The sequence below is a fragment of the Notolepis coatsorum genome (assembly GCF_963971535.1).
Source record: "Notolepis coatsorum genome assembly, chromosome: 10".
In the NCBI taxonomy this organism is placed as follows: Eukaryota; Metazoa; Chordata; class Actinopteri; order Aulopiformes; family Paralepididae; genus Notolepis; species Notolepis coatsorum.
Window position 1 is genome coordinate 42,158,327 of NC_140174.1, and position 26,310 is coordinate 42,184,636.

Below are 26,310 nucleotides of genomic sequence, written 5' to 3' on the forward strand. Positions count from 1 at the left end.
TAAGAGTTGCCGAGCTCTTGCTGTAAAGGCCTTTAACTATGTCATAACACTTAGACACTCAGATGTCCCGGCTCATCCCTAGAGTTGCGAGCTTCCGCTCTACGACAAAAAAATAATGTATAATGTTCGAGCAGCTCGGTGTGTTCAGGTTGTCATGCCAGATATTTATATACAGACTGAAAAGTGGGCAAATCACTTGCAAGATAAGACGAACCAATCGCTTCTTCAGCATGTATCCAGGTCACATAGAAACATCTCTCCCATCTCTCCACAACCCTGTGTCCCTTCCTGAAGTAATGATTTAAAATACACTCAGAGATGGGGCAACGCTGCCCATTCTCCTCTTGAAAAAGAACAATACTATGATCATATAATTATGAGACTCCTACGAATGAAAAACATCATGATTAAATTCTTCATTATAATATTAAGAATACTTATGGAATACTATTGTAATGGCATTACATATACTTGACACTATTAGTGTAATGACATTACTATAACACTTAGTAATATATTACATTATATAATTAAATAATATATATATTGTAATATAATTAAATACTATATTAGAACCTATTACTGTAATAGTGTAAAATAGGGGTGTGACAATATATCATGATGCCACAATAATTCACAATATGAAAATGTCATTTTATTTTATCTCTTTGTTATACCTCTAATCATAGCAGCAAAACATGTTTATGGCAATTTATGAGATGATTAGCTATAACATGTCACTAACACCACTGAACAATTTAATAAAAATAGAATGTTGCATATATTATGCCTATAAACAAGTCTTTTTTCAGTAATACATTTTCTTCATCCAAATGTTTTTCAAAATATTGTGATGAATCATGAACCCAGTATTGTGTATTGAATCAAATCACATCCCGAGTGTATCATCACACCCCTATATGAAATAATATATATTCCTATTATATAATGACATTGACATATTTCTTCAATCATCACTGTATTGTTCATAATGTAGTTATCTTTTGAAACCCTTTTATCGCTTTCCGTCATTTTCATCTCCGACAAGACTTTTTAGTTTTTTACTATTTGATAAATACATTTTTCAGTGTGTTTTATAGAGTAATGTAACAGTATGTATGCTAAGACTCACTGATATTTGTTCATTTGTATATATTATATTATGCACATACTGTAGACAATCCCTCGTTATGCCCTGTAAAAATATATATATATTCTGATTATACACACACACACACACAAGCTGTTCCTTTCGGAATGACTAGAGGTGTAGATTAGTGCCAAACTGTTCTATAGCTCTGCTGTACACCTGCTACTACTGGCCAAAGCCAATAAACACTGGTTACAAACCTTTGTCACTGTCTGTGTCTGTGTGTTTGTGTGGGGTGGAGGTAAAAGGAGAGAACCAAAAGAGCATCATCATAAGCACTTTTATTCTATACGTGGCAGGAATAAAATGATGTGGTGCTGCTCTGACTGTACGTTGCGGCGAGAACATGTCCGTCTGCAGAGCGACAGCATACATTGGATTATAACATTTCATTGATTAGGCAAAGATAGAATACAGTGTGAGAACAAGGACAATCTGGAAGACCATTTGAGACTAACTAGATGTGTGTGTGTGTGTGTGTATGGCGTTATACATGTATGAAGCATTAAGATAACTAGCATGATTAATGTATTTTTTATTGTCTATGCTTGTAGTCCTATACAGTATGGCCTAATCTTCAAATCACTGTAAAATTATAAAACCAACTGTAACAGTAGATAAATAAAAGGTATTTGGAGGGACAACTGAACATGGTTACCATGAATGTACCGCATAGTGGACAGAGAAACCTTCATACAGCCCTGGGATGAGGTGACCCAGGTTTCAGCGCCGCTACGTAAAGCCTGCGTTTGTGTCACTCGATGTCTTGTAGCCTCTCCCTGACCAACATCTCTAAGGAGAAGAGGTGCGAGTCCGAGTCCTCGGGGAGAAGTGTCCGCAGAGCCTCTGCCAACTGGAACAGGTACTCCGTGTTCCTCCCACTGGGCCCAGTGGCGGCGACAATCTGGTTGGCTATGTGCTCCAGGGGGGCGGGGCCGAGGTAGTCGGGGTTGTCCTGAGAGCCGATGTAGAGCAGCGCCTGGCTGGGAGGGGGGGTGTGGGGCGGACGGGGGTGAAAGGTCACAGTGATGACCTGGTAACCACCTTTTTCCCGGTGGTCGAGGTAGCTCTTCACTTCCTGCTCCTGGCCTCTCGGCAGCTTGTAGGCAATACCCCAAACACATCCCTAGAACAAGGGGCACAGGGAGAGAGACACAGAAATATGTGCATGATATTAAAGTGAATAGAGCACCAACACAGTTCAGTGGAATTATCCACATCTGTTGACACTTCATTTTGATTTCTCACCGGAAATTGCCCCAGTCTTTAACACATTTTTCATAAGTGTTTTAGTGTTTTAACTGTTATCAGCTTGTCCTCACACTGCCATTGTTGTTAAAAAGGGGTGAAAAATACTTGATGAGAATTTAAAGTTGCTCTGCATAGATAATTCATCCTTATGGAAATCACTGCGCTGTTTTATTTTTGTTAACACTGTACTAAAAGCCCTGCACATCAAACTCCTGCAATACGTTGGGTGCGCTTGTTACCGACTCCCTGCTGCGCAAATTTGAATTTGAATAGCTTGTAGTAGAGTAATACAGTAACATAAACAATATAGTGATTTTCACAAGTGCCTGTGCCTAGCGACTTTCAAGTTCCATGGAGCATATTTGCAACCCTTTTCAACATCAATGGCAGTGTGAAAGGTAGGCTGTAGTACCTAAACATACACCGTTATACACCTATGCACAGGAAATCTGTTTAAGACAGAGACAATCTCGTAATGGAGAGAAGTAAAAATGAGACTGGTATGGTCCTTTAAATATCTTGTTGAATATCCTCACCAGGACCTACAGTGGCTCAATGTTGGGGGCTAGCTTCACTAGATTAGATTAGATTAAAATGTATTGTTTGTTATCATACAGCACAAGAAGTTAGCATCTAACCAAAGTGCAAAGGTAACAGTAACCAGTAAAGAGTACTACTGACCTAAAGTTAGTTGTTCGTGTTAACGTTAGATAATGTACAAAATAAACGTATTGCCGCTGCTATAGACGTCGCTCTTTTATTTTGGAACTCCCCGACCGGAAGTTACCCTCGTTATCCGCTTGAGTGTCCGGTTGCTGGTTAGCTCCGGTAAGGTAAGAGGATTTTAAGTCATGGTATCCATAAACTTCAATCAGTTCGGATCATTTGAATGAAATGAGAATGTAAACAAACACGGCGTCACGTTAGAAAGTAGCACTGAAGATGCGGTTAGGTGGCGTAGCGGAGATTGCGTTCGTCACCAACCCCGGAGCTGTGAGCTCGATTCGCCTGTTCGAGTCCAGCTCACAGCTCCGGGGTTGTCACCAGCTTGGCTGGCCGTTCACACTAATACAATTGGCAGTATTAGAGGGTGGTAGAAGCTGGCGGGGTGGGTCCGGGTCGTTGTAAACAGCGACTCCTACAGTTCGGTCGGGGCGCCTGCTAAGCGCGGATGGGACCTGAGTGGGATAGTGTTATCCTTCCACACGCTACGCCCTCTCAGAGAATATCCGCGCTGCCAGGTGAAAAGAAGCGGTTGATTGGCTGGACGTGTGTCGGAGGAAGCATGTGATAGCCTCCACTCTCCCAGATGATCTGACTGTGGGGGGAAAGTGCGCAGCGACCAGGAAGGGGATTGGGAATTGGCATAACGACTAACATTGGGATGGGAGAAAAATCGGAGGAAAATGGAGGGGGAAAAAAGATTAAAAAAAAAAGAAAATAAAAGTAGCACTGAAATCACTGCGCCCAGAGAGGAGTGGTTAGGCAAAAAAATAGTTCAGAGTATATTTGCTTAGAAAACGTAATTGTCGAATTCAATTATATTTTATTTCTCCACGTGGTAAATACACAGGTCACAACATGTTTACAGGAAAGTTTTGGAGTTGTATTTGGAGTGTATTTCGTGACTGTAGGGCACTGTAGGGAACGTCAGGGTACAAGTCTGACCCACTTCCAGTGATGAAGCTAAGCTAAGCTACGCTAACGGAGCGGCTGTTCCCTAAGCCTAATGCATGCACAGAGACAAAAAAAGGTATGTATCTTCTTGTCTAACTCCAGGGAAGATGTTAAATAAGCTAATTTCCCAAAATGTTGGAGTTTTCCTTTAACTTTAGTTAATCAGATTATATTTTTGAAGGTATCTTTGCTGTACTTCTTCTTCCAGTGTTAATTGGTTGTAAAACGATGCTCTCAGAGCTGCTCCCCCAACACTGCAGAGGGTATTGGCAGTGCAGCTGATCAAGTCATGGTTACACACCAACCTTAGCCATAGAAATTGATCTATAATAATAATAATAATAATCTTTATTTATATAGCACCTTTGCGTTAATAAAATGTGGTGAATGGCGCTCACCTCGGGGTCCTCCACAAGGGTCACGACCCGGCCGGGCTGCGAAGGGACAAAGAAAAGCAGGTGCACTGAATAAGCATTATACAAAGAGTTGATGGGCCCAGTGAACATGTGCAACATTAAAGGTAAGTGGTATTTTCTTGTTAAAATAAGTGTTAAATAGCTCTACATTCCTACAGCCGTCATTGATATAGAGTGTCTGGTCAGTAACATGGGTCGCCAAGTCCCTCCGATCTGCAGTAAACACAAAATAAATTTGCAGGTAACCGTATCATCCCTTCCCACTTTATCCAATCAGATTCAAAATTCAAGATTCAAGACGTTTATTTGTCACATACATACCAGGGCATACAGTGAAATGCGGGTGGCCATGCCCGCTTTGATTGTGCAACAATACAATAGTAAATAAAATAAGTAGAAGATAATAAAATAGACATGTTAAAGTCCTGAGATAAATGCAATACACTGTTAGCTACGAATTAAGGCACTGGGTCCTATGTACACTACTACTATACAATATACAGTTTTTACTCTATATCCTTATGCTATACTTGCTATTTCTAAACTATACTATACAAGAACCACAACAGTTCTTTCCTTAAAGTTACCTTTTTTCCCCTCGTTCCTTTAAAGTCCTTTCCATTGTGTGTGACCGTTTGTGTGTGAGCGAATGCAGAATGTGTGTTGTGTGTGTGTGTATGTGTGTGCTTGCTCATGTGTACTTGTGTGTGGAGAGTTCAGTGTTCAATGTTCTGATGGCCTGGGGGAAGAGGCTGAGCCTTAGTCTCTCTGTTCTTGCTGCGTGTGTGCGTAGGCGCTTGCCTGACCGCAGCAGCTTGAACAGGCTGTTGTTGGGGTGGTGGGGGTCTTTCATTATTCTGCAGGCTCTGGATTTGCACCTCCTGGTATATAAGTCCTGCAGGGGTGGTAGTGCAATACCCATAGTACGCTCAGCTGAGCGCACCACTCTCTGTAGGGCCTTCCTGTCCTGGGCCGTGCTGTTTCCAAACCAGGCAGTGATGTTTCCAGTCAGAATGCTCTCTACAGCCCCGGAATAGAAGGAGTGGAGTATCTTCCCTGATACGCTGTTTTGCCTTTTTTACCACAGAGTCTATAATATAGAGTGTTGTCCATGTCAGGTCCTCTGTGATGTGGACTCCCAGGTACTTAAAAAACTGCTCACCCTGTCCACGATAGCCCCAATCAGGAGAATCTTGCCAAGACAAATTTGCTTACTGCACTGGTAGATTACCTTACTTGTTGAATAGACACATTTGCTTAAAATGAGTTCCTGATCCTCTGGGAGTTGGAGTGCCATTGAGGCACGGTGCTCGGGCTCTCTGGGATGCTGGACTTGGGGTTCTCGTGGACCGGGGGCCTGGCTATCGGGGCTGGGGCGGGTGGGGGCTCAGGGTACTCGGCTCTATGTGCAGTGGACCCGGGATATGAGGGGGTCCTGTTTCTTGGGTTAGATGGCAGGAGGGGGTGGAGTCTCCTATGGTGTTCTGATCTGCTGAGCTTCACCTAATTGTATGGATGTATTTTTTTCCTTTTTATTTCTATATTATTTATACTATATAGCCTACTGCTTTATTGATTTAATTTCATTTGATTTCATTTAATTGTCTTGTCATTATTGTTATTATTGAAGTACTGTCCTGTGATGTCTTGTGTATTATTATTATTATTACTGTATTGTGTCTTGTTACATGTGGAAAATAAGTAGTAATAGTAGTAAAAGTAATAACAAGTCCCTGATCCTGAATCTCTCCTGATTGGATCAAGTGGAACCCTGATAGAAAATGTATTCTCTGTTTACTGCAGAGCAGAGGGACTGTGATACCCATCATGTTACCGACCAGACAATCTATATCAGTGATCGATGGCTGTCTTGAGTGTACAGCTATTATTTTAACATGTAGACCACTTGTTTTCTCACAAACAATAAAAACACGTACAGCACCTTTAAGGGTCCTGAAGGTATTGCCACCATCTGCCTCTTAATGTATGAGGGCTCTCTAAAAGCAGCTGACAGCTGGTCAAGTAGACTCCACGTGGACTCACCTTCCCCGGGACTCCGCGGTGGTCGGTGCTGCCCTGCCAGAACCGGCGGCTGAAGCCTTTTATGTAACCGACCCGCTTCTCCTCAAAGGGGAAATCCACTTTCCATATCAAAGAACCGTATCCAAAAACCCACATGTTGGAACTATTAATTAATAAGGCCGTAGGACGTAATATTAAGGACTGTTATTACAGACAAGGACGGGTAGGCAACGTTCAAGTTTACAGTACGTTACAACTGGTTTAGCAGCTAACCAGCACAGCTTAGTCAAATGTACCTGATAAATGAGCCGCTGATTCGGAATTTGCGTCGATATGCATGTTCTGTTCACCTCCAGTAGGCTACGACAGATGTTGTATACTTGTTAATATCATTTTAGGTTTATTTAAATTATAATTGTGCCCTGTTCAGGCTGACGAGGGTACCTACCAGCTCACAAAATGCCCTCTATGGTTACCGAATAAGCATGACGTCATCGTTCGAATCTAGCCGCTCGCCCAACCACAGCGGAGAATTATTTGTAAACCCGCCCTCTCAGGAAGAACGTGCTGTTCCAGGAGGCCATTTTAGTGAGGGCATGTGTTATAAATAGCATGTTCTGACACCAGGGGGTGCTGAGTTTCCACAATGATATTTCTTAAAGTTTATAGACCAGCTACGGACTTACGGTACCGTGGGTGCGTCGAATGAAGAGCCACAGGGGGCGTCGCAGCGTTTCAGCACCGCGGACAGCGCCACTGGGCTATTAGAAAGGCAGTGATTCTTTTAGCGATAAGATAAACAACATACCTCGCTGCTCCCTCTCCTGTATATCAAGTGTTTATAGCATCCCTGTCCCCTGCTCATTTAGTATTTGTGAACATGCACCACTCCCTAAAGCAAAACATCTGAAAAAGAATCCTCCAATCAGTGATGTAAAAATCTGTGGCTTGCTCCATAGACAATGAATGAGGCTCTGGTTTTATGAGGCCATAAAATGTTAATGAAGTCTTACACCTTAATGGGGTTTATATATTGCTAGGGAGGTCTGAACCAGAAAACCTAATTTGGGTGTAAGAGCTCACACAGGAGCAGTGGTAATCCTAAAGCAGCACTGAAAGGTATTCTTCAGCCAAGTGAGCAGCCGTCTCATGACAGTGTGTAGGCAGGACCTTTGACCTGGGAAAAGGCCTTGTGCTATAGCTAGTCACGTCTTAGGCAGAACCTGGTCCAGAGAAACAGTCCCATCGCCCTGTAAGACAGACCCTTTTGGGTTGGCGACAAGAGAAGGTCGGACCGGGGTTTGACCTCAGAGTGACGCCGCAGCTGGAGGCGCGAAACAGCCGGAGCGAAGTCAGAGACGAGCTGGAGAGGAATCAAATGGCGTCGCTGCCAAAATGGAGTTGTAGCTGAATGTGGGAATAGAGCCGGTGCAGATCTGTAGTCCGGACGCCAGAGAGAGAGAGCTCTGAGTCGGCGTTAGAGGAGAGCTCCAACTGTTGGGAGATGACTTCAAGAGCTGTTGATGGAGAGAGAGAGGAGTCGGAAGAGGACTGAGTCATGGCGGAACCAAGCGTATAATTGCTGGAGAGGTGCCAGAAGGAAAGCTGCATGGAGTCTGAGCTGAAGTCAGAATAGGAGCTGGAGAGAGAGGGGGGGGGGGGGGGGGGTCAGTGCCAGGGGGAGAGAGATGGAGCCGCAGTGGGGAGCTGTAGGAGTAGAGTTGGTGAAGAGCCAAGGTGTCGTCGAACACCTGTAGAAGAGAAGAAGAAGGTTGACTCGATGTGATGAAGGACATTCTGGTTGGAGACAGATCAGGACGAATGATTTTTTTTCTCATCAAACATACCCTTCCACCCCGAGATGTTGTTATTTCAGAGTCAGAATTACTTATTGTATGTGTGTGAGTGTGAAACAAGGCATTGATGAAAAAGAGCATCCATGCTCAGCAAACCAACCATGGGTAAATAAATGTATATTAATAATATAATAAATTATAAAATATAAATAAATCAATTATACAATATTAATAAATCAATTATAAATTAATAAGAATAAATACAATTATTAAAAAAAAAAAAAAAAATAATAATAAAAAAATATATATAAATATATTTTGATGACCGGCAGGAGAATAACATTGGACATTGCTCTCCTCCTGACATTGGTCTCCTACCCTCTAGTGGCCAGACTAACCTGTTGGTACAGGTGGCCATTCTACTGTGGTTCCAAGTTATAGATTTAGTGTCTAATTGTTTGTTGTCTTGGGCCACCCCTGTCTATGTGTAATGTTACTCCCCTGTTGTGTTGTTGTGTGTCATTGCAGTAGTGTCTAGTTGTTGTTTAGTTTGTCATTGCTTTACTGTCATTGTGTATGTTGTGATTCTGTGTTGGCCAGGTGTTGTTGATTATTAATTAGTGTAGGTATTTAGGTGTCTTGTCTGTCCTCCCTTCCTTGTGGCGACATTCCTCCAGTACCCCGTGTTGTTCCCGTATCGTGCCTTTGTCCTATCATGTGAGTTTGTCCAGTTAGTGAGCTCGTTCTTCTGTTTGTTTTGTGTTCAGTCCGTGTTTGTTACAGAGCCAGCCCGGCTGTGCCTCCTTTGTTTTGTAGTTTTGATTGTAGTAAATATCCCTTCTTTAAGCTTCAACCCTCGTCTCTACCTCGTTTATTCTCCCTTGTCTGCTAAACTGTGTTCTCTACTTCAATAGTACACCAAGCGTTATATATATATTATATATATATATATATTCTATGAATCAATTATGTACATTTAATGTAATTATCAAAATGTCCAATTGTTCTCTTACTATACATTGTCATAATTATGATTGTGTGTTGCTGTTGTCTTTTGCTTCAGTACAGTAGCAACACAATCCCCCTCCCGGCGAGTGCTCACCACAATATGATTTTCCATCCTCATGCAACGATTCCATAGTCGATGATATCACCAATTTTGCCACAATACAACTTTTAAATAAATGTCATGAATACTGTACATACAACAACAAAAAAACATAAAGTACCATTCTTTGAATCTGATAAAAAAAAATTCAAAAAAGTATTCAGAACTGCTTATTTTTTATACAATATATTAAAGATATTGTATATTGTAAAGATAATAAAGATACATACCATATAGACATCACATCAATCCAATTGAATCACTGCCTCAAGAATTGGTGCCTTGATCCAAATCTTTGCAGCTTCATCAAAATGTCCACGTCTTCCACCCTCATTCTCCAATGTAGTATGTTCCATCAATTCCCCCCCTGGGCCACGTCATTCCTCTTCACCCACACTTCCTTGGCCCAATTCACATCCCTTTGCTCTTGACTATAGTTCTCCCATGATCGCTGCTCTCTCCCTCTCTTCTGTGTTAGTTCTCCAGCCGGGGCTCAGCTGGACTTGACTCCTCTTGTTCATCCTCTCCTCCAGGGAGGTGACCGAGGCCTTCCTTTTCATCTTATCTCCTCCTTCAGCTTTCCTCTCTTCCACCTCCAGCAGCTCCGTGTCCCACGGCCGGGTTTTCTTTTCTCCTCCTCCTCCCCCTCTCTGGATCCCTTCATTCATACCCTTCAGAATCTCCCTCATTCACCGGACTTATATTTTCATCCACTCTTCCTGTCAAGATACAGTGCTTTGGGGGGAGTTTGATGATCAGTCTGTCAACTTTTGCAACCAATTTATCTTTCTTTCCTCACCTCTTTCTCACACCAGGAGAGACCATTCTGAATCTCAGAGGCGAGGGAGGGATGGCAGGAGTGAAATTGATGCCTCGTTGCTAAAAAAAAAAAAAAAAAAAAAGTTTAACCTCTTTATATCCTCGACGAGGTAGAACACCACCAAAAAAAGGAGTGGTGGATGTCTTAGTTTATTTTATTTTCTCTTTTACCATCCTCTTCCTCTTTGTCTTCCATGTCCATTTGACACTTGACTATATAAGGATCATGCAAACTGGGAAACATACAGACAGCTTAGAAATAAAAGTAAAATATTGACTCGGAATGCTAAATCAAATTATTATAAAGAATCTCTCAACTCTGATTTTGAACACTAAACAATTTTGGAAAAAAATTTAAACTATAACTAATTCATCTGATACAAAAATACTCAATGTAATCAATTAAAAGTTAATAACACCATATTGCATAATCCTCTTCTTGTAGCTCAAGCCTTTAACCAACACTTCTCTTCAGTTTGTACTCCCACAATACCGGATCCTTATGTCATCTGTAACAATGCACCACCTTGCAACAGCTCCTTCTCGTTCACGAAAATCTCACCTATTGATGTTCTGAATGCCATAACAGACCTCAAAGTGTGTAGTGGCCCAGGCCTAGATGGTTTAGAAAGCAAATTTCTCAAACTTGCTCGACACATTTTGATGTACCCCCTCTGTGATCTCTATAATCTGTCTTTATTATCACATGAAATACCATCCATCTGGAAGCACTCAAAAATCACTCCTCTTCACAAAGCAGGCAATTTACTAGATCCCAATAATTACAGACCAATAGCAATAATCTGTTCCATAGCCAAAGTCTTTGAAAAGTTAATTTATAAACAACTGTCTAATTATCTCAGCAACAACTATATTTTATCACCTTCGCAATCTGGTTTTCGCTCCAATCATTCCACAACTACTACTTTATTAAAACTCACTTATGATATATTTTCTTCATCTGGTAATGGTAATCTCACTGGTGCAATATTTATTGATTTAACAAAAGCCTTTGATTTGGTCAACCATTATCTCCTATTAGACAAACTGTACGCTATTGGCCTCTCACGCAATGCCCTACTCTGGTTTAATTCATATCTGCACAACAGAAAACAGTGTGTTGCTATACAGGATGGTAGATCTGAATTGGCAGTACAGGAACGTGGGGTGCCACAAGGCTCAACATTAGGCCCGCTCTTGTTCTCAATATTTATTAATGATCTCCCCTCAATTTTCACAGGTTGTAATATTCAACTCTATGCCGACGACACAGTGATATATACATCTCAAATTACCTTACCTCAAATTCAGTCAACACTGCAATCAAATTTCAATAAACTCGAATCATGGCTCTCTGTAACGTTCGGGAGACTATCATCCTTAGGATTGTCTCCCACTGTCTACCTGGGTCACTCCTGTTGTTATTGTTCACCTTGTATGTCACCACTGATTGCTGTCATCACTAATTGTCTGTCACACCTGGGTGCTGTCATTGGCTGTCAGACTGCTGCTCCTCATTGACAGCGTGGAATGTTGAGAATGTGACGTATTTAACATTTGCTCTATTCCTTGTTCTTTGCTAGAGCTTCACCTAATTCTACGGACGTACCTACCGCTGGACAAGCACAGACAGATTGTCTTCTCCCTGTTATAGTTTATGCTTTTCCCCTGTTAATAAACAGTACAACTGTTTTGATATAGTAATACATTCTCCGTCTCGTTCTTCTACCTCGACAACTTGGAAGTCACTTACCCGTTCGTAACAGAAGCTCTAGCCATCATGACTTCCAACGAGGAGATACGGGACGAGATGGTGAGCCTACGGGACCAGCTCAGGATCATGATGGAGCGGCAGATGGCAGTCGGTGTCGAGCTGGGTCGACTGGGAGATGTTTCCCTGGCTTCTCAGGAGACGGCGGAGACAGCGTTGGCGGCGGTGAACCAGGCCCGCTCTACGACATCAACGAGGATATCCACAGCCGGAGCATCATCGATCGGCGGGGAAGGCGAGCGGAGGTATCCGGTGGATCGGGAGGACTACCGAGAGCCACGTCTGCCGGCGCCGGAGCGCTATGGAGGGGCTCCTACCGGCTGCCGTGAGTTTATCGCCCAGTGCTCTCTCATTTTTCAACTACAGCCGCGTACTTTCCCCAGTGGTGTGGCTCGGGTAGCCTATATTATAACTCTCCTCACGGGTCGTGCTCTCTCTTGGGCCACAGCGGAGTGGGAGAGTGGGTCTGTGGTCTGCCGCGACGCGGATGCCTTCGCCCTGGAGTTGCGCCGTGTATTCGATACCTCCAGGGTGATTTCCATTTACGAGGCCGGCAGTCGACTTATGTCCTGCCGGCAGGGCATTCGCGCCGTAGCAGACTACGCCATAGATTTCCGTATTGTGGCTCGGGAGGCGGACTGGCCTGAGGTTCCCTGCTGTGTCCATTTTTTGCATGGTCTCTCCACTCGCATGCAGGACGAGCTGGCTACGCGGGAGCTACCCGAACGCCTGGATCTATTGATTAACATGGCCATTCGGTTAGATAATCGTCACCGGGAGAGGGGACGCGAGAGGGAGGCTTCGTCACAGGTACTCTTCCGTCCCTCTCCTAGTGTCGATCGGCCAGCATACCAGCCAATGAGAGAGCACCGGGGCGATGACGAGCCCATGCAGCTGGGAGCGTTGAACCTCTCTGAAGCGGAGAAACAGAGGCGGGTCAACGAGAAGCGCTGTTTTCATTGTGGCCGCACGGGGCATCGCTTCGCCGCCTGTCGGGGCTCGGGAAACGCAGGAGCCCGCTAGGCCTGGGGAAGGTGCTAGCAGGTGGGCATGTCTCTCCGGTCATAAACGTTCACGACTCACGTACTTTTTTTGATGTCACTGTCAGGTGGGGGGATTCTTCTACAACGGCCAAGGCTTTAGTGGATTCGGGGGCTGCGGGCAACTTGATTCATGTGGGGGTGGCTCTAGAATGGGGGGTTCCTTTAGAGACACTAGAGGTGCCCATCCCTGTCCGTTCGCTGGACGGCCGACCGCTTGGTTGTGGATTTGTTACCCAGCGCACCGGGAAACTGTGGGTTCGGGTGGCGGGTAGCGAGGGGGAATATTTGAATTTTTTTGTTGTTATGTCTCCTCATTCCGACATTGTTTTAGGCCACCCCTGGCTTGTGCTGCATAATCCTCGTATTAATTGGGCTACGGGTGAACTCTCCATGGGAAGCGGCGTCAGCGCTGACGCTGGCGTGAGTTCATCCGTCCCTCCCCCCCTCCCTCTTTTGTCTCTCTCCAGGTTGACGGTGGACGTTGCAGATTCTTTATTATCCCCCAACCCCGATTTGGCAGGTGTTCCTGCGGTCTATTGTGACCTGGCGGACGTTTTTAGTAAAACGCGTGCTAAAGCACTACCGCCTCATAGACCTTACGACTGCACCATTGATCTTCTACCCGGCGCTTCTCCGCCCCGGGGACGGATGTTCTCTCTCTCCCGCCCTGAGACAGTGTCCATGAACACTTACATTCGAGAGGCATTGTCCGCGGGGCATATCCGACCGTCCACATCCCCTGCAGGCACTGGCTTCTTTTTTGTGGCTAAAAAAGATGGTGATCAGCGGCCGTGCATAGATTATAGGGGGTTGAATGACGTTTCCATCAAGAACCGTTATCCTTTACCGCTCATGGACACCGCCTTTGAGTGCTTACAGGGGGCACAGGTCTTTTCTAAACTTGACTTACGTAATGCATACAACTTGGTCAGGATTAGAGAAGGGGACGAGTGGAAAACTGCATTTAATACTCCTAATGGGCATTATGAGTATTTAGTCATGCCTTTTGGTTTAGCTAATGCTCCAGCAGTTTTCCAACCCTGGTCAACGACGTGCTGCGGGATCTAATTGGGGTGTCAGTGTTTGTATATTTGGATGACATCCTTATTTTTTCTCGCGATATGGTGCAACACCAACTGCACGTTCGTGAGGTGCTTCAACGTCTCCTTAAGCATCAACTGTTTGTTAAGGCTGAGAAGTGTGTGTTTCACACTGACACCGTTTCCTTCCTGGGCTTTGTGTTGACGAAGGGCGATCTTCGCATGGATCCAGCCAAGGTGAGTGCAGTCTTGGATTGGCCACGGCCTTCGTCGCTCAAGGAGTTACAACGGTTTTTGGGCTTTGCAAATTTTTACAGGCGCTTTATTCGCAATTTTAGCGCCTTAGTCAATCCATTAACCGCTCTCACTAAGTCCTCTCTCCCTGGCTTTGAATGGTCGCCTAGGGCAGAGTCGGCCTTCTGCGACCTCAAACGTCGATTTACCTCCGCCCCTGTACTGATCCGTCACGACACAGAGGCTCCGTTCATTGTGGAGGTGGATGCCTCTGACACCGCGGTGGGGGGGGTAATCTCGCAGAGATGTTTAAAGGATGGTAAGGTGCATCCTTGTGCCTTCTTTTCGCGCCGGCTGTCTCCGGCCGAGCGTAACTACGACGTGGGTAATCGGGAGTTATTGGCAATCAAATTGGCATTGGAGGAATGGAGACATTGGTTAGAGGGGGCGGCACATCCTTTCATTGTTTGGACTGACCATAAGAACTTGGCTTACATCCAAGGGGCTAAACGCCTTAACGCTCGCCAGGCCAGGTGGGCGTTATTCTTCACTCGATTTCGGTTTACCATCTCCTATCGACCCGGTTCCAAGAACGTCAAGCCTGACGCCCTGTCACGTCAGTTTGATCTTCCGGGTCGAGAGGAGAAGCCTCACCCTGTCAGGCCTTGATTTTGGCACCCGTGTCATGGGGCATAGATAGGGTGGTGAGGTCGGCTCAGGCACGGGAGCCCGATCCCGGTGGGGGTCCTCCGGGTCGGATGTATGTGCCCAAGGCGGCACGCTCACGCCTGCTGCAGTGGGCGCATACATCCTCTCTCACCGGCCACCCTGGGGCCACCAGAACCCTGGAGTTTATCCGTAGGAGGTTTTGGTGGCCGACAGAGGGGGGGGATACACGCTCCTTTGTGGCGGCCTGTCCGGTGTGCGCGCGCAGTAAGACCTCTCGCCGTGCGCCGGCGGGTCTCCTCCGACCGCTTCCTATTCCCAAGCGTCCCTGGTCGCACATATCCCTGGATTTTATTTCCGGTCTTCCCTTATCGGATGGGTTCACTGCCATCCTGGTGGTGGTGGACCGGTTCTCCAAGGCGGCCCACTTCATTCCCCTTCCCAAGCTCCCCTCGGCCCGGGAGACGGCTGACCTTGTGGTGCAGCACGTCTTTCGGGTTCATGGGCTTCCAGTGGATATTGTGTCCGACCGGGGTCCTCAGTTCGCCTCCAGGTTCTGGAAGGCGTTCGCCGCCGGTCTGGGCGCCTCCATCAGCCTGTCGTCTGGGTTCCATCCGCAGACGAACGGGCAGACGGAGCGTGTCAACCAGGATCTGGAGGGCGTTCTGAGGTGCTACGTTGCTGGGTGTCCGGCGACGTGGAGTAGGAGGTTGGCCTGGGCTGAGTATGCGCATAATACCCTCCTCTCCTCCTCTACTGGTATGTCTCCCTTTCAGTGTCAATATGGTTTTCAACCTCCTCTGTTTCCCGAACAGGAGCAGGAGGTGGAGGTGCCGTCGGCCCAGGCACATGTGGCTCGCTGTCGCAGGACGTGGAGCAGAGTGCGGACGGCGCTGCAGAAGGCCTCGGTTAAGGCTCAGCGGCAAGCTAACCGCAAGCGTCGTCCGGCTCCGGTTTTCCGTCCGGGACAGCGGGTTTGGCTTTCCACTCGTGATCTCCCTCTCCGGGTGGAGTCCAGGAAGCTGGCTCCTCGCTTTATAGGGCCCTTTAAAGTGGTACGTCGGGTGAATCCTATGGCTTACAGGCTACGCCTTCCGGCCTCTATGAGGGTCCATCCGACGTTTCATGTGTCCCTGTTGAAGCCATTCCTCTCATCGCCCTTGTCCCCGCCACTCCCTGCGGTTCCTCCGCCCCGCATTATTGACGGTCAGCCTGTCTATACGGTGCGGAGAATCCTGAGTTGTAGGCGGAGGGGTAGGGGGTTTCAGTTCTTGGTGGATTGGGAGGGGTACGGGGTAGAAGAGCGTTCTTGGGTGCCTCAACGGGACATATTAGATCCCAGCCTGATCGATGATTTCCGGCGGCTGCATCCCGAGGCCCCTAGGTGAACGTCAGGTGCCGTTCGTCGGGGGGGGATACTGTAACGTTCGGGAGACTATCATCCTTAGGATTGTCTCCCACTGTCTACCTGGGTCACTCCTGTTGTTATTGTTCACCTTGTATGTCACCACTGATTGCTGTCATCACTAATTGTCTGTCACACCTGGGTGCTGTCATTGGCTGTCAGACTGCTGCTCCTCATTGACAGCGTGGAATGTTGAGAATGTGACGTATTTAACATTTGCTCTATTCCTTGTTCTTTGCTAGAGCTTCACCTAATTCTACGGACGTACCTACCGCTGGACAAGCACAGACAGATTGTCTTCTCCCTGTTATAGTTTATGCTTTTCCCCTGTTAATAAACAGTACAACTGTTTTGATATAGTAATACATTCTCCGTCTCGTTCTTCTACCTCGACAACTTGGAAGTCACTTACCCGTTCGTAACAGCTCTCGGCTAATAAACTTCTAATCAACAAAACTAAAACTAATACTATGCTCTTTGGGACCACCCGTAATCTTGCATCCAAAACCATTAATCAACCATTTAATATCACTTGTCTGGACGGTACACAACTGCATAGAGTTGATCACATTAAATACCTTGGTCTATGGCTTGATTCAGAACTCTCATATAAATGTCACATTGATAATATTGTTAGAAAAGTCAACTTTAGTGCTGGTGTTCTCTACCGCAACAGAAAATGTTTCACACTCCCTGTCAGAAAAAATCTGGTTCTTCAACTAATTTTACCCATCATGGATTACGCTGACGTAGTTTACCAAACTGCATCTAAAACCAACCTTCTTCCACTAAACACATTATTCAACCGTCTATGCAGATTTGCTCTTGGCTGCCCATATTTGACACACCACTGCACCATGTATGAAAACCTTAATTTGCCATCTCCCACAGTAAGACGACAGCAGCACTGGTTACAGTTCATTTTTAAATGTATTCACTTCAATTATCGGCAATATCTCAAACAGTACAGTATAAGGACCCTTTCACCTCTAGACATCAACTGAGACACTGTGCACAGCTATTTTTTAAAGTTCCAACAAATGTAACTACCTCAGTTGGCAAAAAAGCATTCATGTTCAAAGGTCCATCTGACTGGAATAATCTTCCAGTTCATATTCGATCTATAACATCCTCACAACTGTTTAAAACTGCGCTGTCCTCTCACCTTGAGATTACTTGTTCATGTTTCCACCAATAATAGAATAACAGATCTTTGAAGCAATCACTTGAATATGTGCTCTGTGTTTTGTTGTTTGTTTGTCTTATGTTCCTCTTGTTTGATGTTGTTTGAACCTGTTTATTATTCATTTGATCTTGTTTTGTGTTTGGTTTTTGTTTGTTTCTTTTTGTTTTGTTATTTTTATTACAGATATGTAATTTATGTATTTTGTAAGCTGTGGACCCCCCTTCCAAATAAAGAATTTCAATAATACTTGAGATCTCCTTTGCAAGCCCTTTTCATGTACTGTAGTTCCAGGAGTTTCTCGCCAGGCAAGTTTAGAGTTTTACACCCAGAGTTTGTTATGTCTCATGGCCAGCATCCTCCTCTCAGGCTCCTTCATGATAAGGGCTTCTCTGACGCGGTCATTCTGTCAGTGTGTTGCAGCCTTCATCTTCCAAGGGCTACTGCTCCTTATTCTGTGCTTCAGCTGCTTCAGTGTTGTGGGTGTTGTTGGGTTCATGAACCTCTCTCTTTGTTCTCCTTTAGCTTTCAGTGCAGGATGACGACTGACAAGCCTCCCCTGTTACCTAGTCCTCCAGCACAGAGTTGGATGTCTGCAATAGAGTCAGAGTCAGCATAGGTTCTCCTATCCCTTAGATGAGGTAGGTGCCCAATACCCAGCATATGTTCTCCTATATCTTAAGGTGAGACAGTAGCTACCCCCAAAATCACCTTTTTGCTTTTTTTTTTCGACAATATAGATTTTGTTATATTTTGCTTCCTTAACATTATTATTATCCTTATTTCAAACTAGTGGCAATAGAATATCGAAAACAGACAATTAGTTGTTTATTTTACTTCATTTTGTCTGATTGTGTCCATAGATCAGAATTACAATACAGAACTTTGAGGTCGTTTTCTGAAAAACTAGTTTTTATGCATTTTACTTACACACAAAGACACAGAACTCCATTTCCCTAGTACCTACACACCAAACCTGGTAGATACCCAATACTCAGCATAGGGTCTCCTATGTCTTAAATGAGGTAGATACCCGATACTCAGCATAGGGTCCCCTATAGCATAGATGAGGTAGGTACCCCAATACCCAGCATAGGGTCCCCTATAGCATAGATGAGGTAGGTACCCCAATACCCAGCATAGGGTCCCCTATAGCATAGATGAAGTAGGTACCCCAATACCCAGCATAGGGTCCCCTATAACATAGATGAGGTAGGTACCCCAATACCCAGCATAGGGTCCCCTATAGCATAGATGAGGTAGGTACCCCAATACCCAGCATAGGGTCCCCTATAGCATAGATGAGGTAGGTACCCCAATACCCAGCATAGGGTCCCCTATAGCATAGATGAGGTAGGTACCCCAATACCCAGCATAGGGTCCCCTATAGCATAGATGAGGTAGGTACCCCAATACACCGCATAGGGTCCCCTATAGCATAGATGAGGTAGGTACCCCAATACACCGCATAGGGTCCCCTATAGCATAGATGAGGTAGGTACCCCAATACACCGCATAGGGTATCATATACCTTAGATGAGGTAGGTACCCCAATACCCAGCATAGGGTATCCTATACCTTAGATGAGGTAGGTACCCCAATACACCGCATAGGATCTCCCATGCCTTGAAACAATCCAGTAAGGGTAACAGTAGTCAAGCAGAGATGAGCTTACCTCAGCCCCTCTCAGCAGCCATGTCTGTAGGTTTTTGGGGAGTTGTGGTGTGAGCATCTTATACTAGCAGAACAGGTCCAGCAGAGTCGTCAACTATGGAGCTTTGAGATTTTTTGTTCATCATCTACTCATGTGAGACTATCAAGAGCCTGGTCCTCGCTAACAAAGGAAGCAACAGCAATCAACACTATCTGCCCAAGGAGAACATGCACACACTCAAACACAGATACGCTGATTTGTTTAGTTTTTTCGTAATCGAAATTGCTAGATCATATAGACATATCAATGATATTCTGGTTTCATTCAACTGAATTTCAAAGAAAAGGCTGTAGAAAAACTTTTGCTGACATAGTGCAGCTATACTGGTATCTACAAACAACAATATCACTGTTATTGTCACCAATTCCCTTGATATTGTCACAGGTAGAGGAAATCAACAGTAAAACAACAGGACAACAGATGATGGAGACAGAGATACATCTTTATTTGGAAATGTATTAGGCTACAGTGCAGAAAAACACAATATGGCTATGGGGTAGGAATTCTCCTTTACAACCCACTTGCCAGCAGAGGTAGATCTAATACTACCTCTCTACTTTGCGCTCGTTACAATGAGCCACACAAAGTTACAGGTTACAAGGTTACCTGAGCTAGACATGCGCTCCAAAATAATGCCTGTGATTACACTACGGCATGCAATACAATGTTCCGCTTGGTGACTGGTACCAACTGGGTGCATGGCACTGCTGCTATGGCAAGCAATGGGGAAACAGGGGAAACACACTAGGAACTAAAAGAACCTACTTAACCAGAATTTATAACATATAAATGGGACGGGGGAATGGGAAAGAGGTGAACACAGGGAGACAGCCTAGGCTAGGGAGTGGTGAAAGGGAAAAATAATAATAAAAAGGAAAGAAAAAATAATGCCGCTGCCCTGTAAAGCCCAGCCAACACGGTATTGTTGATCCAACGATACACACAGGGCAGAGAGCAAAACAACTGTGGTGCATTCATGAAAAATCTCTGTGTAGAAAATGTTTTATTCCTTCGTTGCTTCCACCCACGTCTGGTCAGTTCCAAGAGAGTCAATACACCAAAATGTAGAGGAAACCTCTATTAGTGGATTGTTGTTCTCAGTTTAACAACCATATACATGTGGGTTAACAAGAAGCCACTTTTCTGGCATTGGAAGGCCCCCAGGTGAGCAGATCTGCGTCCGCAGTGGAGGGGAAGACTGGTAGATGGAGGACGAGTTAAAAGATTGAACTGAAGCCAATGTTGAGGTGGGGTATAGCAACAGCTGTCGGAGACTTACGCCCTGGAGTGGTCCACCATCTTTACTGTGAGCTCCCATTATAAAGCCCCAGGTGTGTCTCCATTACCTCACCACACCTATGGGAGACTAGAAGTCAATCCCCAGGTCCTCTCTCGACAAGGTCAGTTGTTCACAGCTGTGTCTAATCACATTAATTAGTCAATAGTGTCCAATGTTCTAGGCGCAGCTTGAGGAAAAACACTGGAGGCAGCATAGTTCAAGCTGTTCATAGTTGTGCTTCCACGCAGTTACCTACAGTCAGTAATTCCAGAGGTTATTCGTGCAGTAATCTATATTCCAGTCACAAACATTTTATTCCACACGATATCAACAAAAAAGTGCATGTTTAAAAAAATTTAATAAAAAATTATACTTTATTGTGTCAAAGAAAGTCATTTTACATTTAGGTATAGTATGTGTACCCACATTGCCACATACACATACATAACTGCACACAGGCCGCCTGGGAGAAATGCGAGGCCCTGTGCGAGATTTAAACGTGAGCCCCCCCCCCCCCCCCCCCCCCCTAAAAGAAAAATATATATATATATATATATATTTTTTTTTTTTTTTTTTTTTTTTTATACAGTCAACATATTCTTAAATAATAGCGCTGCCCGAGGCTGGGCATGATACAGTCAACATATAGCAAGAGAGAGAGCGAGAGAGAGCTCCCGTTCTACAGTCAATATACAGTGTACAGAGAGAGAGAGAGAGAGAGAGAGAGAGAGAGAGAGAGAGAGAGAGACACATTGGAAAGAAATTGAAATGCTATTTGGCCCTAAACAGAGAGTACACAGTGGCAGAATACCTGAGCACTGTGACTGAAGATCCTTGACTAGGTACAGACTCAGCGAGCACAGCCTAGCCATCGAGAAAGGCCGCCATAGGCAGACTGTGTGTGTTAGAAAGAGAGAGAGAGAGAGAGAGAGCATGTGTGTTTGTCGTGTGTGTGTGTGTTAGAGAGAGAGCATGTATGAGAGAGATAAGCAAAGATGAGCCCCTAAAGAATATTCAACTTTTAATGGAAGAACAAAACAGAAGGAAAAGATAACTTCACAAAGGCAACATGAATATACATAGATCCAAAAGGACAAAGATCAATACTTAAATCCAAAGAGAAGAGGGTCTATACCAGAGAAAACAAAGCAGCAAGGAGCCAATGGCCGACATCAGCTAAATAGGCTAGCCAGGTACTGACACGAGGCCACACACAGCTTTGGCCAACGGCCCAACGCTACCCAAGCTACACAAACGACCAAGACAATTCACACACAGCACATGTCGTATCTCCAAATGTTGTGAAGTAACATATGTTTTGCCTGGAAAAAAACATCGTTATTAACAAAACATTCGGGAGGGGAAGGAAGGAAGAGTGGGGTAATGTCATGACATTTTCATTCATCTTACCTGCACCAAGGAACGCAGGGCGAAAGGCCGCAACACAGGTCTCCACGTTGACGAAAGGCCTCTCGCTGGCGGGACAAAAAGAAGCTATGGCCGGAGCCTTGTCATGGTGCAGGCCCGACTACATCTTCTGTCAAAGATGATGTCGTAGTCAGAGTGCCAGAACCCCCTGCTATTCTCACGGCTAATGTCAATGGTCGTAGCACAAGCTAACAGCTAACTCTAGGCTAACTGATAGCATCAAACTAACGTTCCCAGCCGAGCGCAGCCGGCAGCTAACGTCGTAGCTAAACAGCTAACTGGCTAACAGTTAGCTCAACCCGGCTATCGCTAACCATTAGCTAACGCAGAAGCAAGCTATGCGGCTACCACTGAAAAACTGTACAACGTGAGAAAAGCAATACAGGTGCTGACACCAGGCCACACACCGTTAGCTACTAGTACTACAACAGCTAGTCGGCCAGTTTGGCTCCAGAGAGAGAGAGAGAGAGAGAGATATCCACGGCGGGAATAGAATAGAGTGCATTAAAAACTCACCAAACGTCCAAGAGTATGGAGACAACCGCGTGGAGTTGACGAAGTTCATCTGCCGAACGACCATCCTCTTCATCTTGGCTGCACGCGCTGTCTCTAGGTTAGCTAACGCTAGTTAGCCTTTAGCTAAGCTAGCTACTAGCCGACATCATCATGGCTATATCCCGACTGAACCACACTTAATATTATAACGTAGCTAAAGCTAACTAGCTGTCCCTGTCTTTAGCCGGGATGGCTAGCCTGACTGAACTGTCTAACATGCAACAACTTTCATCTTCAGTCCATCTGCCGAACGATGTCCTCTTCATCTTGGCTGGCATAACCTCCAATGCTGCACGCGCGAAATAGTCAGACGCTAGTGATGGGTCGGTCATGAGCGACTCGTTCATAAGAGCCGATTCATTGCCGTGAGCGTGAGTCGAATCGCTCACGTCTGGCAATGAGTCGGTTCAAAGAATTGTGTAGTCTGCCAACATGGATCAATCAAGTTCACTTTAGACTGACTCGGCCTCCCATCTAAATAGGGTGAGTACCAGTATAGATCCTGGACGCGTCTATTCGAAAGGCAACCGGTTCATGCTTCCGCGTTCGCGTTTTGCGCTCTGATTGGCCAATGCTGTTTCTGGTCGCACCAATCGTGTGACGGCAAGTTCTTTCGCCGGTTAAGCTTAGGCACTCTTTCGAAGTTGGGTTAGAGTTTGTCTTAGAGCAGGGCGATAGAACGCCAGCCCTGATTCCAAACTCTAACCTTAACCAACTTCGAAAGAGTCGCCTAAGCTTAACCAGTGATAAACTAGGCGTTAGGTAGTTTGCTGCTGGTCGAGGCGGAAATGGGCGCGTCACACGATTGGGTGCACATGTCACATGACCAGAAACGTCAGATTAGCAAAACGCATGAACCGGTTGCCTTTCGAATAGACGCATCCTGGACTGGTATACATCTAATATCCATCCCTACTCGTCCCCACATACATATATAAGAAAAAAAAATTATAATAATAATAATAGTAAATAAATAAAAAATGAAATAATAGAAAAAAAATTAAGTAAAAAAATAAATAATAATAATAATAATAATAAATAAATAATAAGTAAAAACGCTTGAATTTTCATTGTAGGTGTGGGTGTAGGCCTAAGGGGTGATCCCCAACAATTGAGTAGTAGATCAAGATATTACTGTTTCATGTTACTTAAATCCTCTTCAAAGACTGATCTGTCTGTCATCTAGTACCTTTCATAGTTTAAAGAGACCCCATCTTTTCCCAGCATATTTTCATTCTTATTGATTTTGTAGGTTACCTTTTCCATACTATATATGTCCTCTACAGTTTCTAACCATTTGTTTACTTTCGGGGGTTCAAGTTTTTTCCAAGCTCTTGTTATTTGTTTAAGTGCTGCAGCTCTCCAAGCATACTCCTGCCAAAAGGGTGATTTTATGTAATGGAAGATATCTTTGATTCCACTCCTTATCTGGTATGTTTGTTTTCAGTTCCTTCTCCCATTTATTTTTAATATAGCTTAAATCTTCAATTTTGTTTTCTTGAAGCATTCTGTAGATTTGTCCAGTTGTGTTTTTGAGGTTATGGCTTTGTTGAGTCTTTATCATGTATTTCAGAAGGGGGTGGAGATCTTCAAGAGTTTTAATTTGGACTTTTTCTCTTAAGTAGCTTCTTACTTGCAGGTATCGGTGAAAGTGATTACTAGGACAGGCATATTTATTAGCTACATTTTCAAAATAATCCACTCCTTCATTGTACATTTGATAGAAACGTATGAGGCCCTTAGCTTCCCATGTCTTAAAAAAAACCATCAATACTGTTTGGAGAAAAATCTGGGTCCCATGCTATTTGTCTTAAGCAGATCATTTCTTGTTCCTTAATTTTATTTATTTTACATATTTCCCCCCAGATTTTAAATGTGTTATATATAGAGTAATTGTGTATTTTGATCTGTGCTTTTTTATATCTAGAAAAGATCAATGTGCTGAGTGATTCCACTAAATTCAACTCAATTGACTTCCATGTGGGTCTCATCTCGTTTTTCATCCATATTAGAATCGGTTTTACCTGTGCTACGTAATAATAATTAATTAAATTAGGTAATGCAAGTCCCCCTCCGTCTTTTTTTTGTTGCAGGATTTTGAGTTTGACTCTAGGCTTCTTTTCATCCCATATACATTTTCTCAGCAGCCCGTCCCAAACATTGAAACATTTAGGTGTTATGTATAATGGCATGTTTTGGAATAAACATTGAAAAACGTGGCAAGATGTTCATTTTAATAATATAAATCTTTTCAAATAAAGTGAGAGGTGCAATTTTCCACCTATTCAGATCTTCCTTTACAGAATTCTCCAAACTTCCATAATTACACTGATGTAGATGGTCTATTATGTATAGTTATTCCCAGATATCTCACTTTGTTCTGGTCCCATTTAAAGTTAAACTGTTTTTTGAAGTCTTTCTCCAAGTGGTCACCTATTTCCATAGCTTAAGCTTATATCCAGACAGAACCCCATAGTTTGTAATTTCATCGAGTAACTCTGGTAGTGAAATATATATATCTGTAAGATACACTATGATGTCGTCCGCATACAGTGCTAGTTTATGTTCATCTTCCTTTATTGTGAGACCTTTTATCCTCATATTTTTCCTTATGCTTTCGGCTAAGGGTTCTATGCATAAAGCAAATATTTGGGGCGATAATGGGTCCCCTTGTCTTGTCCCCTTTTTTAAAATAAAGTTTGTAGAGAGTGTCCCATTCACTCTTACTCTTGCGTTAGGTTCTTTATATATTCCCTTAATCAATTTAATAAAAGTTTGGTGGAATCCAAAATTCTCACATACTCCAAATATGAATGGCCATGACACCCGATCAAAGGCTTTTTCAGCATATAATGTCAATGTCAGCATTTGTTGCTTTGTTTGTACTGCATAATCAATGATCTTAAGAGTACGCCGCACATTGTCACTTAAGAGACGATCTTTAACGAATCCTGTTTGGTCCAAGTAAATTATATTAGGTAGTATATGTGAGAATCTGGTTGCTATAATTGATGTAAATAATTTTTTATCTACATTTAAGAGCGATATTGGTCTATACCAGGGCTATTCAACTAAATTGTTCAGGGGGCCACATTGTCAGAAACCCAAGGGGCCAGGGGCCGGACTGCCACGGCGCCTCCCCGTGCTATGAATATATGTACACTTGACACAACACGCAACCACATTTTCACAACTTTTATTTAAAGGGGAACTATTTTACTATTTCTTTCACTATTTGGGCACTTTTACACAATTCCTGTGGGTTTATGGAACACCTCTGTAATATTTTTTTTTTTTAATTCATTGTTTTGTATTTCTAATCAAGTACTCAAAAACACGTTTTGAGCCTGGGCTCCAACCACTGTGGGAACTGTGTGGAAACTCAGCTGATTATCATGCAGCAGTGTCTCTCTGACATCACAAATCAGCACATTTTCAGATGACTCAGTTCAGTGAGGGTGAATATTGTGAGAGGAGAATTGGAAGAATGCGCCAATATGAGAATTAGAGACATAGATCATATTAATATAAGTCCACATAGCTAGGAAACAATGCTAAACACTGAAAAAGGCCATTTATAAGATCCCCTTTAACTACATTGCAAAAGTAGTATACTTTTCAAAAAAAGTGCTTCATTTATGTGCAACAACTGCAACATCTCCTCTTCAACATTTCAATATAAAAATAAAATAAAAAACAAACAAGTGCATGATGTGCATATGAACATTCTAACATCAACACTTGAACAAAAAA

At 44.0% G+C, this 26,310-nt stretch overlaps 2 protein-coding genes across 3 annotated transcripts in view; one reads left to right on the top strand and one right to left on the bottom strand.

Annotated features, from left to right (window-relative positions):
- Positions 1 to 767: 767 nt before the first annotated feature.
- On the bottom strand, positions 768 to 6,979 carry chac2 (ChaC, cation transport regulator homolog 2 (E. coli)). Of its 2 annotated transcripts, XM_084322755.1 has the most exons (4): positions 6,813 to 6,979; positions 6,538 to 6,635; positions 4,477 to 4,512; positions 768 to 2,276 (listed from the first exon to the last, which is right to left on the bottom strand). In XM_084322755.1, the coding sequence occupies exons 1-4, from the start codon at positions 6,853 to 6,855 to the stop codon at positions 1,905 to 1,907; spliced, it is 549 nt and encodes a 182-aa protein (XP_084178881.1). In that variant the 5' UTR covers positions 6,856 to 6,979; the 3' UTR covers positions 768 to 1,904. The 2 variants fall into 2 exon arrangements, with proteins under 2 accessions (XP_084178881.1, XP_084178882.1); XM_084322756.1 differs by having other exon boundaries at positions 6,538 to 6,938.
- Positions 6,980 to 12,082: 5,103 nt separating this feature from the next.
- Positions 12,083 to 26,310, top strand: part of nrxn1a (neurexin 1a) — a gene marked incomplete at both ends in the record, with an annotated part of 111,652 nt that continues 97,424 nt past the window's right edge. The window contains 2 exons of the mRNA XM_084323021.1: positions 12,083 to 12,335; positions 12,459 to 12,541. Coding sequence (XP_084179147.1) covers positions 12,083 to 12,335; positions 12,459 to 12,541 — 336 coding nt within the window. The remainder of the gene's footprint in view (positions 12,336 to 12,458; positions 12,542 to 26,310) is intronic.

What these genes read in the sequence shown, in the direction of transcription:
- chac2 (XM_084322755.1), bottom strand. Translation starts at nt 6,855, where the DNA reads ATGCATATCGACGCAAATTCCGAATCAGCGGCTCATTTATCAG. An exon ending in ACCGCGGAGTCCCGGGGAAG is followed by an intron (nt 4,513 to 6,537) that starts GTGAGTCCACGT and finishes GTCCCTTCGCAG; the next exon opens with CCCGGCCGGGTCGTGACCCT. An exon ending in CCCTTGTGGAGGACCCCGAG is followed by an intron (nt 2,277 to 4,476) that starts GTGAGCGCCATT and finishes CCCTTGTTCTAG; the next exon opens with GGATGTGTTTGGGGTATTGC.